This window comes from Numenius arquata, chromosome 4 (assembly GCF_964106895.1).
Source record: "Numenius arquata chromosome 4, bNumArq3.hap1.1, whole genome shotgun sequence".
Lineage (NCBI taxonomy): Eukaryota > Metazoa > Chordata > Aves > Charadriiformes > Scolopacidae > Numenius > Numenius arquata.
Genome location: NC_133579.1, coordinates 40,823,116 through 40,841,403, shown reverse-complemented (window position 1 = coordinate 40,841,403; position 18,288 = coordinate 40,823,116). Strand labels below are relative to the sequence as shown.

Sequence of the window (18,288 nt, the reverse complement as noted above, 5' to 3'; positions counted from 1 at the left end):
CTGTTGTAGTACTGAGCCCTAGAGGAAATCTCTTGAGCAAATTAGTTCTGTCATCAGAACAGGGTTTAAGTAGCGTGCAATGGATGAGGCAGGAGGAGGCCTTCAGCATTAAACAGTGAAGGCGAAATAAAGTATCTGTGTGTATGAATTAAGCCCCCTTACCTGCGTGCCGAAGGAGGCAGGAGTCCTGTACAAGCCTGCCAGCGTGTTCGTGTAACCAGAGACTGTATTAAGTGGCACTGTGCAACGTGGACATCTCAGGAACCTCACTTTTCTGCCCTCTCTCCAGTCGTTATGTCTTTCAAACCTCGCTATCTTAGTGGAACACCTTGCACAGAAGAAAGGGAACTCTGTAGGACCACCATCAGAACATCAGGTTATTTCCTAGGATGGTACGATCCATGGAAAGATACAGGGCTTGGCTTTTCCAGATTTTTGCAGTATCCTTGGATATTGAGTGATTTTGGGACTGTGTACCTCCAACTCCCCTTCACCATCAATATATAGAATTAGCCAGTGTTAGTAGCACACAGTTATTACTTCATATACAGTATTAACCAGACACAACAGGAGAACAATTTTCAGTAGCAGTCTACTCAATTTGAATGTGTGATGCCCCAATTAAAGCTTCATTCAGACTGCTGACAATCCTTAGGGCCATTACATGTCCTTACCTCCCAAATAAAAGGTTTTCTGTTAAGGTGGGCTTTATTGTTCCCCATGGAAGACGTTTTCTGTGATCCGGTGATATGATACCCGATCCAGTTCCTATTGCCATCGGTAGAAAACCACTTCTGCAAAAGAAGCGTCGTATTGGAATTGTGTCCCTGAGCCGCTGACTGCTCCCTTTCCCCATCTGCGGGGGGTGGAATAAGCAGGCAACATTTAACGGTGGCAAAGTGCTTTGAGATGCCTGGATGAAGGAGGCTGAGATCCACAGTATTATTCTTGGTCTCGTGACAGACTGGATTTCACTTAGACGCCGTTATTCTGAGAAGTGTGCAACGTTATTTGCCCATCCGTGCTAACAATGAATCACTCCCCACGCTTCACTCAGAGAAATAAGCGTCATTTACAGATTATAGTGCGGATAAGGCAGAAATACTGTTCCCATCACTACAGTAAAGGATCTGTCAGCACTTTCATTACCATGCTTTAATTCCAGTGGTTTGCAAGCCCGTTTTGATTACCCCTACCAAATAGACTGCTATTTTTCAGCTTTATTAATGTTAAGTGAATAAATCATGGAAGTTAAAATTCCTTTTGTTCTCCCGTAACTAAAATTGGCTTGAAGTTGAAAAATGAAATTTGGGAAGCAGTTCCAATTTGTCCAAAAGAGAGAGATAAAGAAGTTAAAGGACTGGCCACTTCACGTGCTCACACTGTAATCTCATGATCATGCGTCTACATCTGTATTGACATGACGATATACCGGAAAAACTAATACTCCTGTGGAGATATTCCAATTGCTCAGATATCTAGTACCATTTCTTAAAACAGCTGAAATACATATTTATGTTGTGTCTGGGTGGTCCTTAGGTTAAAGAATGTGCCTTCAATAACTTTCCATCAAACATATATTTTTTATTTTTAATAAAAAAGAGGAAATTAAAGACAAAAAATGATGTTATTTTAACATTCAGGTTTCAACAATAATGAAATTCAAATTCAAGCTTGACACACCATCTTAACTCATTCAACTATGTATTTTTAAGAAATGCCAATAAGGGGATGAGTTAAGAAGAATAAATCAGCCCTAAATGAAAACTCCTAAGTTATGTTTCATTCCTGAAAAATGTGTGCGCGTGAAGGATTTTCCCCTTATGTTTTTGTAAAAAGAACTCAGGAGCTTAAAACAGTGAACTTTCACATTCAGCCCTTGTTTTTTGGAAAGGGCTTGTGAGATGGACTCGGGAACCCCAAAGTCAGCAAGTTACACGGCTCCTCTCGGTTGCCTACCCCAGGAAGGAGACTCAGTAGTCCATGATACCTCTGGCGGCAAAAGGACCACAGCTTGGGCTTTGCTGAGGATTCCCCAGAGCTCCCGCATGCTGACTTCCTTCAGCACGACCAAGGAAAAGGCTCTCTCTCTCTCTGTCTCTCTGAGAAGGCCTCACCTTCTGTTCTTCTGTGACGAGGAATAGGGCGGACAACCACAGATGCTGTTCTTGTTGTGTCCCTGATTGTCTTCCCAGACACAGTGCCGGTGGTGCCTCGCGCTGCGTACCGCTGACAGGCAGTATCTGGCTGTTCACTTGCATTTTACTGCCTGTCAAGGTCTTTTAAAAGCCATCTATGCTCGTTTAAAAGGCTGTTGTGCGACAGCAAGAAGGATAGTTGCCGGCTTGCCTTGTTTTAGCTGCTGCACTGGATAAATGCAACCTTGTGGAAGGAGAGGAAAGAGCCCCCTCCTGCAGGCTGCAAAGCAGACCAACCAGGGGTGGCAGAAGGACTTTTCAGAAGACAAGGTATGTCTCTGCAGCAGGAGCAGAAACTGCTGGCTGCTTGGAAGAGGAGGGAGCAGATTATACAGGGCCCTGGCTCAGGCTGATGGAAAGAGACTGCAGGTTTGGAAGGCCTCGGGAGAATATGTCGAAAGGTGGGAAACCATGAAAAAATGGAATTTAAACCCATTTCTTTCTCTCCCTCTACACACACTGACCTTGTAGTGTTATTCTGTTTTGTCCAGCAGATCTGTGTCTCCTCTTTCCACCAATTTGTTTTAATTCAAATTCAAATAAAATCCAGCTTCTGAAATTCAAAGGTCTATAGTGGTTCAGGGATGTTTCCAATAAGGAAAAAGTAGATGCACCTCAAAGCACCTCCTGGGCTGACTCAGGATCCTTTCACGTTTGCATCGCTCTATTTTCTTTCCAGCAGCCTGGCCACAAAAATTATCTCCACTGGCCACCTCATAGTTGGAAGTCCAGTTGAAGATCATAACATACAATGTCTCATTTTTCCTTGTGGGATTTAGAGTCTGTGGCTGGACATTTTGATGTTGAACCTTAGAGCTACCTGATATCTACAAGGATTGCACTCATCCTTTACTTTTGTTTGCTGGTATTGGAGGAAAGGTAGCTGACGCTGTCACATAGAATCTCTACAACACCTTGGCCTCCGTGATTTATTTAAAATTGCTCTCCAAGTATTAACGCCTCTGTAATGAGACAAATGCCATATATTAATTAGGAAAAGTCAGGATTAATCCAGTGAATAGCAATTTTATGCCACCCCATATTGATCATTGATTAGCAGCAAATGTACAAATTCATTTTACATAATTGGAAGCTTAATTTAAATGCTAATTAAGTAAATTATGATTAACAAATCCAAAGTATCCTGTTTAATTTTGACTTTACATGGCAACAAAAACATACAACTTAAATAAGCATACGTGCAGCAATACTGCTTTCTCTAGAAACTAAATTGTTGGTACTAAAGCAGATACAAAAATATATTTCTTTGTAAAATATGAACTTTCAATTGCTTAGATACAAAACTCAAGGATTTCATGTGTAACTTTTAATGGTGCATGAGAATCAAAACTGAGAGACAGGGATGAGAATGGGGTGAGGCAGCCCTTGGGCCCTTTTTCCTTGTCCAAGCTGAAGGAGAAGAAAAAAAGAAGTGGATAAAACATCATCTGTGAAGTATCTAAACTGGCAAGATAGCTTCTGAGTTTTAAAATTCTTCATTTTAGCAATCTTTAAGCTAGATGGTCTTTTCTGAAAATATGCATAACTGCAGGCAAAACTGAATCATGACAAGTCAGTCCTGAGAATAACAGAAACAGAAGGCCAGACCACGTGTGGACAGAAATCCCCTTTTGTCCCAGTGCTGACAAATACTCCCAAACCAGTAATCATTTTGGGAGGAAACAGTTGCTTCATGCAAACACTATGATCTAGAGGTCATGCTTTCTTGCTTCAGACATATCATTTCTGTAATAAATCCCCCGTTTCTCACAGTGCTATAGCTCTTGTCCCACAGCCCTCTCCATGACAGATGAAAGGATAGGCAGTCATGAACCACAGCCGTAAAGTACAGTGCATCCCCTCGGGTATATGATCAGCCTGTGGAAATGCAGCCATTCCCCCAGGACAGCGAGACCCTTTGTTCTCCCTATTTTGCCTCTAATTTATTCTGTGTTCCTCCTCCTGCATCTGGTGCCTCCACGAGTGAAGAGACCAGGGTGCATGCACTCTCAATGCCCACAGACAAGGCTGCAAACTTGGTGACACAGCACAGAGTCATAGAATCATGGGATCATAGAATGGTTTGGGTTGGAAGGGACCTTACCTTAAAGATCATCAAGTTCCAACCGCCCTGCCATGGACAGGGACACCTCCCACTAAAGCAGGTTGCTCAAAGCCCCATCCAGCCTGGCCTTAAACGCTTCCAGGGATGGGGCATCCACAACTTCCCTGGGCAACCTGTTCCAGTGCCTCACCACCCTCACAGTAAAGAATTTCTTCCTCATGTCTAATCTAAATTTCCCCTCTTTCAGTTTAAAACCATTACCCATCGTCCTATTGCTACACTCCCTCAGAAAGAGTCCCTCCCCACCTCGCCTGTAGGCCACCTTCGGGTACTGGAGGATGGCTGCTATAAGGTCTCCTGGAGCCTTCTGGAAGAGCACGATGCTGTGCTCTGCTCCTGCTCCAGGCGTGTTGTCCCACTCCTCCCCTCCAGAAGGAAAGAGCAGGCCCAAGGCAAGATGATAGCAGTGGTGCCAAGGCATGGAGTGTCTCCATTGCGGCGTGAGGAGACCACCCAGGCCGTAAGCTCCGAGAAGCCAAACGAACCTTGGGCATCTACAAACCTAACGGCAAAGAAGGTTTTGTGCACATACAGAGAAACCCACCCAACAGTCTTGGTCAAATACCCAGGTTTCAGGTCCGTTTGTAGAATTCTTTCTTTTCTTTCCCGAAGCAGGTATTATTTAAAGCTTCCTTTTTGAACTGGAAAAATACCGCACTAAAGATTTAGGATGTTTGTGACAATAAGACCGACCTCAGCACAGCCGCACCTCTCGCGGGAGGGACCCCGCCGCGCCATGCGGGGCCGGCCCTGCCCGCCCCACCCGCCCCTTCCCTCAGGCCGCGGCCGCCTCCCGCGCCCCCTCCTCAACCCGCTGCCCCCCGAGGGGCCCTGGAGGGGTGCGGTGCCCCGGGGCCGGCGGTGCCTGCCCGGGCGGCGGCCGTTATTGCGCCTGAGACGAAGGTCTCTCGGCCCGGCGAGGGGAGGGCTGCGGAGGAAGGGTCTCTCCCTCTCCCCCGCCGCAGCGGGAGGGGCTAGCAGCCCCCACTCTCTTTCTCTTCCCCCTCCGGCCCGGCCCGGGATCCCGGGCGGACGCTCCTTCCCGCCGCGGGGAGGTCTCCTCAGGAGAGGGAGGAGGTTGCCGCCCGGGCGCCCTTGAGGGCGGCGGCCGCGGGGGGGCGCTGGCCGCCCTCCGCCGCTGGGCTGCCTGCGCCGGCCGCGGCAGTCCCGCTGCCCGCTCGGCGCGCAGCGGCTGGGCATGGGGGAGCTGGTGCTGCCGCTGCTCTGCCCGCGTCCCCGGGCTCCGGCGCCGCCTCTTTTTTGGGCCTGAAACGCGCCCGCGCTAGCGGATCCCGGCGGCAAAGGGGCCATGGGCCGCCTCCCCGAGGCACGGCGGCTGTGAGGCGGCCGGCGCTCGCTCGGGGAGCCGAGGAGGCTGCCGGTCGGCCAGCCTGCGCCGGGGGAGGCGGGGGTGTCTGCGGCCAAGAGGGGAGGCGCCGCTCCCAGCCGGCGGCGGGCACACCGGCGGACACCCAGCGCTTCGGTGCCGGTGACTCGGGGGTGCCCGCTCGCCGTCCGCGCCCCCGCCGCCGCGGCGGTGGATGGATGGATGCGCCATGGCCACGCTGGTGTGCCGGGTGCAGCTGCTGGATGACACCGACCCCTTCAACAGCACCAACTTCCCCGAGCCCACCCGGCCGCCGCTGTACACCTTCCGGGAGGACATCCCGCTGGCCACCCAGCTGGCCGGGGTGCACCGCCTCCTCCGCGCCCCGCAGAAGGTACGGGGGAAGGGGGACTGTGTGTGTGGGGGGGCACCGGGCGAAGGGCATCGGCGTCCCCACGGGAGCCCGGCAGCGGGGAAGACGGCGGGTGGTAGCCCCGGCTCCGAGCTCGGCGGGGAGGGCGCCCCGCCGGGCTACCCCCTGCCCCGCCGGCGCTACCCCTCGCCCCGGCAGTATAAATATTTCCTTAAGTCCCGGAGAGAGGCTCGGGGGACACACGCTGAAGGGGCTCCCCCGCTGCTCTGGTGTGTTCCCCAACGCCTTCAAGGGCAGCTGCCGCCTCTGCCTTAGCTGTAGCTGCCGTGCGTTTTCCTCTAGGAGGGGAAAAAACCCCACCAAACCAAAGCCGGAGTTGAGTATCGAATGCTAAACGCCTGACCCTTGCTAGTAACTTCTCTGGGGGTACTGAGGAATAACGTGTTGTTTAAGGACAGCCGAGGTGCGAGGAGCGGGGTCGAGCAGGCAGGATCCGAGCTTTGCTGTGGTAAGGTTTAATGAGCTGGGCAGTTACAGCAAGGGCTTCGGTAAAAATAGCAGTGTGTCTGCTGCCCTTGAAACAATTGGTACTCCTAGTCTCTCCTGCGAAGAGCTGCAGCATTGCTACTGCCGCGGCCCCTGTCAAATCTCACGTATCTCTTCTTGCATACTTCTAATACGTGTGCTGGCATCTGTAGCTCTGCCCTTGAAGTCAGGCACCCAGGCATGATCCTTGAATTTTCAGTTTTCAAAGCAATGCTATTGATTGACATAATAATAATGTTCTTTCATTATTATCTTGTATCTGCACATAAGTTGTGCAGAGCGCACCGACGAAAAAAGGAAAAGTGCCCACTTCTTTTTTTCTTCCCAGAAGAAAACAAAGTAGAAGTTGTAAAACTTTTATTTGCTCTCTGATGGAGTGGGAGGAAAATACTCTCTTAACATCACTTGTTGTATTATATCTTGCTCTTGGGAGCCTGCGGGAAGGTGACAAAGGGCTGTGTGTGCCCTTAGATTTAAGGATATCCAAAACCCCATAAAAGTATTTCAGAGAAAAGCTCTTGGAGCAGACAGAAGTTTTGCATTTGTAGAACGGTTTTTCGCATAATAGTTGCCAAGGATACAGCATCCAGCGAACAGAGCTCTGCCTAATGCACAAAACCTTTGGAAGCTCTTGGTGCACTGGGTCAATTCTGTTTTCATGTGCTCAGTTGTCCCCAATTCAGAGACTGGTCCCATTGTTTTCAAGGGAGGCTTTTTTTTTTTTTTGGAGTTGGAGCTAATTAAAAGAAGCGCAGGATGGATTCTGACACTTAGTGAAGTAAATACAAAGATACTTTAAAATGTGTTTTTAGTTAATTCAGCCTTGTTTTCAGTGGTATTCCACTGTGTTGGGTTTTGCTTTTACTTTGCTTTGAATACTGTCCTGGCACTTTTTTTTATAACCCTATACTCACCCAAAAAACCCCCCAGGGTTTAGTGTCTTAGGAACCACCCAAAATCCATGGCCACTTCTTTACATTTAACTCCTGCCCAGTGTTTCAGCTTGCATCATGTTTCAGAAGTTTGTTTAATGTTTGGAAACTGGACTTACAGCCCTTAAATGAAAGATAGCTTAAGTCTCTAGAGGTGCTGTAAACCTGGTTACTGAAAGATAGCTACTCTGCTAAAGGCAAGTCCTGTCCTAGTGACTTGTTAATCTAAGGTTCTCACTCTTCCATACGTTTTATTTCTGCTGTTTTAATGATGTGGGAAGGCTCATTGAAATCTGCTTACGTGGGTACAGTTACCTTTGTGTTTGCAGGACCTATTTCTAGAGTCCTTAATTATGTCTCTTGGCCTTCTCTTAGCTTCTAAAAAGGAAAAAAAAAGTTGATTAGACTTGTTTACTAGCTAAGCTGAAAGCTTAGTTCTTTGTGTGCATTTGGAGTTAGTGCAATCTATCTGTGTTTGGCATTACATCTTTGTGTGTGTGATTTTGTAGAACCAATGGATTTGTGTCACTTTTTAAGGACAGGCTTTCCATTTTCCTTTTTGGAGGTGAGGATATTCTTTCTGCAGCTTTTCCTCAAGACCGTAGTCACCCGGTCGCTAGCAGATCACCACATTAGTTCACCGAGAAGAATTTTGTTCTACTTCTCCTAGACATCAGGACAAACTCCGTGATCTTGGAGGAATGCAGCTGTCAAAGCAGAGCATAGGTTGAAATTCAGGTGTCAGTTCACGTTAACACATTTGAGGCTTGATTGATTAATTGCTTTGAAAATTAGTGAGCTAATGGATTGATGGTCTATTTAGTACTCTGGTGGTGACTAGAGAAAAATACCCTGAAACAGACTCAAATAGATAGTAATGCTGATGACTAAATCATTCCTGAAACCTTCTAACTGTTGGCCTTTTTGCCAGCAAGTTCAAATGATCAATGCTAACTTTCTTTCATCTGTTTTTAAGTTATCATCTTTTGACTTGGATGAATATTCACTTATCCTCTGAATGGAGGTACCGACTTGCTGCCTTCAAATCACCAGCTGGTTTGTGCATCTCTGCGTAGACGATGGACTGCTGTGGGATGTACTTGAGAGACTGAAGTCAGTAGCAGGAATCTGGCTCACTTCAGTGTCAGATTTCGCCATTGCTGAGTTCAAACTCCTAGGGACGATGGTATTTTTGTAATTAATAGAATAGCTTGTATATTGCAAGTCACTGTAAGTTAAGTATTATAAACAATTATTTAGAAAGTAATTTAAAACTCAAATGAAAAATGCTTTGAAATTCTGACCTGCCATAGTATGACGTTAGTAGCTTTTTCATAACCAACAAATGTTATAATTTCACTATGAAGGGCAGCATTCCTTTAGTCCAGTTCTTTGGAAATACAACTGTTGATTTTGTATGTTTGTTTTGCTACTTCTTTTTAAACTCACAAGTATACTTGAGTCTGGAAACAAGTCTAGTTCTATAAAGTATCTTCAGAGTGGCAATGTTTTTAGATCCTTGTGGAGGAGCGCAGTGAAATTAGGTGACTGAAATCCATACGTACTGGCTAGGATGGGCACTGCTGTCAGGAACGCTCGCCTTGCGTATCCCCTGTGGATTCAGGTGCCTTGGAGCTAGATGGTCACACACCATCTTAGTTGCCAGTGCAGCACAGTACCACAAATTCTGCTAGCGGTATTTTTAGCCACATCTACAAATTCTTGCTGAGTAACCAAGTCATGTTGCAGAGCTTTTTTGGGTTGCCCACATTAATTTGGTTACCCAAGGTGCCATTTTGGATTTGGCTTTTACTGCTTTGTTTCTGAGGATTTTAGGTGTCTCTTACTGTCCGCTGTATGAATAAGAACTGAATCTAGTCTGGGCTCTGAATTCAGATGTCCCTTTTGCCCGTTTCTGTGAATGCTGGGAAAATTCAGAACTGGATCTAAATTTGTGGTTCAGGCACAGTGCCAATAATGCGCTTTGAATCTAATTTGGTACTTTGGGTTTGTTGGTTTTGAATTGCTTTGAGTTACTTGATACTTCTGACTTGCTGACACAGGGTCGCTCAGGAGAGTGGATATATATACATGGCCGATGTCAAGTGGTGTGCTTTTTTTAGAGGTCTTCTTCATTATAACTTATTCATATAATTACAGCATGCTGAGTATGTTTTTGCATCCCACTGTACCGTTCAGTGTTGGGGCAGCTCTGTAAGAAATATATGCTCATTATGATATAGGAAATCACACTGTCTAATTTATGAAGAAGATGTAATGGAAATACGTTGTGTAATAATGAAAAACAAAACAAAAAAAAAGTCACAGTGTGTGACTTTTACATATGGTGTACTGGTGGTCATGGTGGAAAGGGGAGGTATAGTGCTATAAGGATAGTTCTTTTGACCTCCTGTTCTCCCCGAGAAAACTGGACGCAACTTCTGTGTTTAAATCTCTTCCAAGAATTTGTAATTAGGAACAGTATCGTTCAAGAAATAGTGGCATAAGCAAATAAATCCAGTGAGCACTAGAGGGATTTGGGAGTTTCATTCATAAAGAAACCATCCAGATTTCTGGCTTCAGCTGCTGTGATTTATCCCTAAATTAAAGCCATGACTGACTCTGGGGCATGGTGTGATGTAAACTGATAGCAGGGACTGTTCTATCGGGTGGTGTCCTGGCACGGAGCTCAGCTCTGGCCATTGAACTCAATGCCAGGCTGTATCCTGGCGTCAACTTCAGGTTTTCTGAGAGCAGAAAAACTACCAACTGGCTCCTATTCCCTGGGTTTCCTTGAAACACTGTGGCATTAAGAAATGCCTTGGTAGACAGAAGCTAGGCAGAAGCAAGAAGACGAGAGAATAGTTTGGATCCTGATCCTGCTTGGAGGTAGGGGTAAATAGAGTAGCTGTTCTCTGAAGAGAGCATTTTTGGGTTGTTTGTTATGCTCTTTGTGGGAGCTGAAGAATAGAAGATGGAAACTGGAATATCATCAGGGAAAATAAACCCACGCGCAGGGGAAATGGGCTGATAACTTCTGCAATTGTTGCTTCTGAGGATTAGGGAGTATTTTAGTTGTGGGCTGTTAAGACATCTAGGTCTTTCATGTTCACCGTGAGGGAGGTGGACATCAGCCCTTTCTCATCTTTCAAGAGAAAAGGGCACTTAACACAGCGGTTATTTCTGACAGGTTTCCAAAGTATTCTGGATCTAGCCAAGTATTTCTGGAGCTGACAAAATCCTGTGCTTCAAGAGATTGACCCTGTAGTGGTCATGTGTGCTTGAATTTTCGAGGGTAGTGTTTATGAGGGCCAAGGTGGTAGGCTCCATCTTCTGACTTGAAAGCACAAGCTGCATTAGAGTCCTGTGTGAAACACGCTCTTCTGGGGGAATATAAACATCTGCCCAAAAGCACAACTGTGAAAAGCTGACCAGTCTCCAGCAGCTTATTTTCTTCTGCAGTCTGGGCCTTCAGAGAGGCAGAGATACCTGTGCAGCAGATACGTGGTGACTGTCAAACACTGGGCTTGAGCTTCAGCAGTTTAACATCTTGAGATTCTTGCAAGGTTCTTTTGACAAGTTATAGTTTGGGCAAGTTACAGTTCAGTTGTTTGATCTAGGCTTAAAAGCCATATTGTAAAAGGAGGGGAGTAGACCTATCCTGGAGGTCTGATTCCTGAATTTGACACTTCTGTCTTGCAAGTCTCTCGGATTGGCAGCTCACAGCTCAAAAGTCTTTGTAGAGCTCAGTGTCAAGAATGATGAGAGGCGAGCATGACACTAGCAGGTTGTTCTCAGGGTATCATTCAATTTTGAAATCACATATTGGTCAGATGCAGCGTCTGGAAAGTCACAGCACCATGCATTTACTGGAGATTTGTAATCAAACAAAAGAGGTGAATAGAAAAAAGTTAGACCTTGCTTCCAAGTGTTGTACTTGCAGTTACAAATGTCAGTGTTTTGTTTCAAAACCAGTTGCAGATACCTCCTTTCTTCCAAACTCTTCCAGAATTGCTCTATGAAGATTGCCAGTGGCCTCAGTTAGCAAGAGACGAAGACGATTTCAGCCCGTGTCTGTGTTGGTGGAGGAATGGTCAGAGAAAGATGTGGGACCTGGCACGTTGCAATCTCCTCTTCTTCCTTTGTTGTCCCAAATAAGAACAAAAGTTCTAAAAACTTTCAGGAAGAGTTTTCTCTTCCCAATGCTTGCACAGCCATCCTACCTCGTCAGTAATTAGGGTCTAAATGAGAGTCTCTTTTCTTTCTGTCTGATCTCACTCACTGAGGATGAGTGTTACATCCCTTGTGCAATTGTACGCAAGGCAGTTGGGCGATAAGTTGACCATCTATCACATTATCACCCATGACAATGCTACTTGGTTTTACAGCCCACCTCTCTGACTGGAATTCAGCCAGGACAAGTTGGTACATCTACTCTTTCAAAAAGTGTCATGTATTTTTCGGTGACCCTGAGTGGTCAGGGCTGGGTCTGTAGACCTTCTTTGGTAAACAGTGCTTCAGTAAGCTGTACCCGTATGCTAGGATATTACTTCATTACCGGCTCAGAAGAAAGAGTGCCAGCCACTACACCTCTATCATCCATCACTTTCCACACCACCTGGATTGCATTATATTAATATTAACTTTATATTGTATTACAGTTATTAATAAGACAGCAAGGAATGTTGTTACATATTTTTAGCAGAGGAACAAGTTGGGACAAAAGTAGCAGTGCTCTCTAGTAGGCCCAGCTACCTAGAAACATCTGCAACCATCTGGCATATGAAACTATTGAAGTAAAAGTGAGTGAGACTTGAAAGTTCACTTTCCACGTCATCAGCTTAACACATATACATATTAAAAAATGCATTGCAGTTTCCAATTCCAAACACTTAAAAAGAAGTAATTTTGTCATTCCCAACATTTTAAGAATGCTTTAAAAAAACCAAACACACAGATAAAAAAAGAAAAAAAAACCCTTAGACATTTTCCTTTACTTTCATTATTGCTACTTGACTTTAGTAGTCATACTTCTAAACTGACCCTCTATCTTTTTTGTAAGTAGGAAATTTATTTAAATTACAAAGTCCTGGCAAATTGCTGATTTTGATTCTGGATGCCTAGTCCCTATGGCTAAACAAAAGCAACACATTATTATTAATCAATTATCATTTTAAATGGTAGTGCTCATAGGCTGAATAGCAAAGAGTGGGGTGGCTGGAATAGCAACTTCATCTCCTTTTAGTCATATTAAGGCAAAGTATGTATACTTGGGAAAACGAGACTTGGACAACGTTGCCTTGTGTTTACTAACAGTTCAACTCTTGGTATCAGGAAGACGAGAAAAAGTTGTATAAATAAACAAATTGTAATACAAAGTCAAGTCAGGTACGCATCATTACATGCAGTAGTGGACGGGTGTGTATGGTTTAAAGATTTATGGTTGTCAGCCAGAAAACCAGTAAGCTGTGTCTTGTGCTTTGTGTAGGTAAACCAGTTGTATTGCTTTAAGACTATTGACACAGATAAAGCAAGACAATTTTCCTCTTGTATGTAGCATGCATGATTATATTGGAATAAAATGCACTTACAGATAACTTTCTCCCCTAAACAGGGAAATACAAGCTATGCCGCCTTCATCTAGGTTTCTGTGCTGTCTTCTGCTTTTAGAAACTAGGGACTACGCCAGTTAAATAGATAATTGTAAATAATGTTGATATTGATTAAAAAATGAAAATAGGAGACATTTCAGTGCCGTTCTTTGAAGCTAGCTGCCTCAGATTTACTGATGAGCCCTTCAGCCTTTGTAAGTCAAATTGTGAAAAATAAGTATTTTCTTTAGAATTGTAAATATACTATTGCGGCCATATGTAACAGCTTCAGAGATTAAGGAGCTGCTTTAGTTGCTGGTGAACTCCTTGGGGATTTTGCGTGTAACTTCTTGTGATGGCTCTGCTATCAGCAAGGAGAAGGTGAAGTTCCGGGTCCCTCAGCTCTGGTGGGGCTGCTTAGCATGTTCATTGTGAACCACCTGGCATGGTTTAGGGGGCTGGCAAAGGAGGCAGTTGTAGCTCTCCTAGCTGTGCTAGCTAGGTTGCTCATCCAAGGGTCATATGCAAAGTAAGGCTACCTAAAAAAGCATGTCCTGTCTGTTTTCTTACTTGATTACTATGAGGCTATTTTACAGCAAGGTTTGCAAGAAAAGTAATAGCAGGGTGTGCAAGACACCCAACAGGAATCTCATCTCTGCTAGTGAAAAGCCAAATGGGGACTTGTGCCTGGTTTTTGTCAGGGTGGAGCAGAAGTTCTGAATTTTCTCCAAAGCACCAGTGATGACCCCATTCTAGCTGTGGGGTAGACATAAATAGATTTCTAGTGCTTGGAAACACATGGTATTTTATGGGAAGTGGAGGAATCGAAAGAGCTAAGTATCTACCCTCTGTTTATTACCATACTCCAGCAGCTGTCCCTGGAGTGTGACCTTTGGCTCCATGCACAAAGGGGTTTTTTTCCCCCCCCTTCATCTCTAGCCTTGTGAGGGAATTAGCTTGCAAAAATCTGGAGTTCTTTGCCCTCTTTATGGGAGGTCCTGATGTCTCTGTCCTGGTTTGGGATGGGGCAGAGCCAACTTCCTGTTCAGTGGGAGAGGCTCTGGCTGATCCTTGTTGCCGTGGCAACCAGGGTCAGCTGACTCGGTTGTTTACCCTGTGGAGGGGTTGCACCTGTGGGGAGGGGCGGGCAGGTCAGGTGACCCAAACTGACCAATAGGGTGTTCCATCCAACTGCCATGCGCAGGATAAAAGCTGAGGGAGTGGAGGGGTCAGGTTGGTGCTTCTTGTAGGGCTCTCTTTTTTTGATGACTGATGCCTGAGGAAGACCCTGTCAGTTCATCTACCTTCCATCCTTGTCAGTGTGTTCTGGAACTCAGTTCCCATTCACAGAGACCAGTCTGGAACTTTCCCAGTGCCTGCCAGTGACATCTCACTGGGAGCTTTGAATGGTTTTATGTATATTGTATCTATTTCATTATTTCTTTTTTACTTTACCTTTAATGTTTTATTAAAGTGGTTTAGTTTTTCCTAAAGTCATAAATCTCTTTATGTCTCTTCTTCCTCTCCTTGGAGCGAGAGATGAGGGAGAGTGTCTGTTGTGTTGTCATTGGCCAACTTGACCTAAACTGTGACACTTCGATGGGGGAGACACTCTCAGCTTTGCCAGGCAGAGAATTAAGGATACCTGTTGAGCTTTATTCTTTTCACCTGAGAGATTTAGCAATCCTGCAGGGCCCGAACAATTAAAGGTGATGAGCAGCTGGAGAAGAGGGAATAAGCAACAAGGGGAGGAAAGAAAAATGGTGCCATTTCCTGTGACCCTTGGAAGAAAGGGGAGATTGCTGAAACTGTGAGGTTCGTGTGTGCTAACCAGTCTCACAGGCAGTAAGAAACTCTGTGGCTGACCATTGCCTATCAAAAGTAAGTTAATTCGTGGGAATTTTTTTTGTGTTGTAGTCTGGGGCTTCTTTTTGTTTTTTGGGGGGGGTTTGGGGTTTTTTTGTTGTTGTTTGGATTGGGGTTTTTTTGTTTTTTTTTTTTTTTTTTTAAATTTGGTCACTTTCAAAAGGGTACAAGGGTTGATGAGTGCTAAAGAAAAGAGGTGAGCTGCAGACTTACCTGTGTCTGGTTATGGAAGTGCATTGGTCCTAAGGCTAGTGCCTTCTGAATTTCAGAAGCTTCCCTCATGAGACACATTTCATCTGACCCCTTTAGGCATATTTATAGGAACCTGTAATGTGATTTGAAGTTGGGCATTTTTTGAAAAACTGTGTGCCTGAGGAAGAAAAGGTTTCTCGGGCAAATTCCGCTATTTGTGCTTTTCAGTCTCCGTGCAAGTTTCTTCCCCGTTTTTGTCATTCTTTCTTTTAAATACTCTGTGTCAAGCTTCTCTTACAAATGCAGAAGGCCTGTAACTCTCGGGTGACCACAAGTAAAGTAGGCAAGCTTTATTCACAAGTGGAAAAGCAGGGTATAAGTAAAACATGGTATTTTATTTCAGACAGACGTGACTGATTTAACCTGTGTTAGTATTCTAAATGATTAATGTATTGCAGTGATCGTTGCTGGTCACAGTTGAAGGACTCTTATTTTACTGTGAATTTTTTGTTCTGGTCTGATTATAATACATGAGACGTTTTGTCTTGTGACTGTAGGAGACAGAATGAAGTGCAATATTTAGTATGCACTGTTTTATTTGCCTGTGACGCAAGCATTCCCTTGCTGTCTAATGCAGCCTTCATTTTATATTGTAATGCTTCTTTGCTTGATTATGAACCCATTCCACATTTTTGAGCACAATTGAACTTAAATTATTGAAAGCAATGCATTTAGATTTGTTATAATTGTCTTGTAGATGGTAACATTCTTGTTTAGGTGCTGAGTTCAGTTGCTGCTTTTTTTAGCCTAATTAAAAAGTTAACTTGTCTGCAGTATTGTTTCAGCTTCTGTATGGTGGTTTTACTGGGTGTTACTCTGCTGTATGTGTTGTTACTGTAGTTAAGAAGCTGCTTTTAGACTGAATTTTGGCTTAAGGAAAATGAGCCATTTTTCTGATGAAGCTGAATGTTGCGGGGGAAGTGGTGGAAGAAAATACTAATCTTTTAGAAGGTAAAGGAGTATAGTTTCTGAGACTCAGGCTGTATTTATCAGTTCAGATGCTACTTAGTTAACTGTATAGGTTTCCTGTCTTCTTGATGGACTTTTTTTTTTTCTTGGATTTTGATTTTTTTCTTTGATTTCAGGACAAAAAAAGCTACCACAGTTATGAATGTGAAAATTCATGTTAAGCCTAGTGTATGCCCATATCTTTGAGTTTCTGGAATTACTATTCAGATTTTCAGAGTTCAGTTTTCCTGGCACTTTTATTTTACTTGCTGAAGAAAAATGGTCAGTGCTTCAAAAAGTGCCCTTTGGAGAAACAACCACCTGTATTAATTTTGAAGTGTGGAAGCTTGCGGTAATGCAGAGAACTATCTCAAGATGCAGATATTCTTTCTTTGTTAATTAGATGTGCCTTAATTTACGTATGTTGAGCTTGAAAGTTGTCAGAATGTGTTCCTTGTAGTCTTTCTCTCTCTCTCATCAAGAGCTCTGAAGGAAATAGATAATATTCATCTGGATAAAGATGAAGAGAAGGCTGTTGAGGCTAGTTTTCAGAAGCTGTATCAAAAAAGATTAATGGTTCTGGGAAACTGGTAATGAAACACAGTCTTGCTCTTCCTTACATCATTGCTTAGTATTCAGCTCCAGTTTTAGTATACGAAGGTCACTTCTGTTTAATAGATCATTTAGCTATATCCTAGAGGATAAGTGATTGTGTTATGCTGTCACTTTTTTTTTTTGTTTTGATAGTCTCAAAACATTGGGTCCTATAGGTCCTAAGTGCAAAGCTGTCTGTTACACAGCAAGATTATTTTTTTTCATTTTTTAAAGAAGTCTGTATAGTTGCAGGGGAAAAGCCTGAAAATGTGACTTCTGAAGATAAAAAGACAGTGAGAGCTTAACATTTTTAATTAAGAGTTAACACTTGAATGTATAAAAACTTCCTGGCTGAAGAAGAGAAATTTTAGTTTTTTTTTTTCATTGTTATGATAGATATTTAAAAGCATCCTTGCAAATGCTGTTTCAAAACAGGTCCTGTAACTGCTGCCTCAGCACAGAAGTTCAGGAGCACGCAGGGTGAGAACTGAGTTGTCTCCTCATTGGCAGCACTTTCAGGGCAGGACTGAAGTGGGCTGCTTTAGCGTTGACAAAGCTAAGTCATCTGAACAGCTGCCAATGAAGGTAAAAGGATATTGATTTTTCAAGGTTGCCAAAATGTTGTCTGTCTTTCATGAGTGCTAAATCACACTGAAAGGAATTGGAGTAAAACTGTCGTTTGTTTTAATGTTTTCCTTTGTGGACTATTAATCGAGACGGGCGAGATGCGAGTGTATGTTCTGCCAATGAAGACATCCGCTAGCACAGAGCAACTGTCTAGTGCTGCTCCTCCCAACCTTGACTCCAGTTCTCTCGCCATCACGTTCTCTCAGCATGTTTCAACATGTAATTGCATTGGCCTATATACAGCAGCGTGGCTGTCTTGGGCTTTAATCCTAGCCGTTGTAAGAGTGCTGATTGAATTGCAGGCTAAAAATAGGCTTTACTCAGACATGCTGTATGCTATCCGTTGCGCTCTGCTTTGGCAGTTTGTTGGTAGCATGACATAATTAAAAGTTGACAAAGGCAAGAGGCAGAATGCTGTCCAGTGACTTCTAGGATTTTTATCTTGAACAAGGTATTTTCTTAACTTCATCAAGTTGGCTAGTATGGTTACACCTCAAATCAGTGACCTACTGCATTAATTTCTTTGATAGTTCTGGTAGGCTGCTGAAAGAATGCTCTTGCTAAAACCATTCTTTAGATTGATGTTGCTTCTGTGGGAAAGCCACTGGTAACAGCCCATAGCATTTGGAAATCATTACGGCTAGGTGTGATGTGAGCGACAAAAAGGAGATTAGAAATATTTTTTAGTGAAGTGTAAGTTGAGCTATATTTACTTCCTTTATGTAGTTATGGTTTGTCACTGATATTCCAGCAAATATTTCAGAAAGATATAAGCAGCTGACGAGGGGAGAATAGCTTGCTATCTCACGAGTAGTCATCAGCTAGTGTTATTTTAAGAAGTCTCAGAGGAGATTGATTAAATTTATGCTCTTGTGTTCTTCACCCACCAAATTAGATTTCTTGAAATGA

General features: G+C 44.0%; 1 protein-coding gene across 3 annotated transcripts in view; it reads left to right on the top strand.

The window, feature by feature from the left end:
• The first annotated feature begins 5,879 nt into the window (after positions 1-5,879).
• FHOD3 (formin homology 2 domain containing 3) overlaps positions 5,880-18,288 on the top strand; it is a 398,400-nt gene continuing 385,991 nt past the window's right edge. For all 3 annotated transcript variants that reach the window (XM_074146889.1, XM_074146891.1, XM_074146890.1), the window contains exon 1: positions 5,880-6,044. In XM_074146889.1, the coding sequence (XP_074002990.1) occupies positions 5,880-6,044 (165 nt within the window). The remainder of the gene's footprint in view (positions 6,045-18,288) is intronic.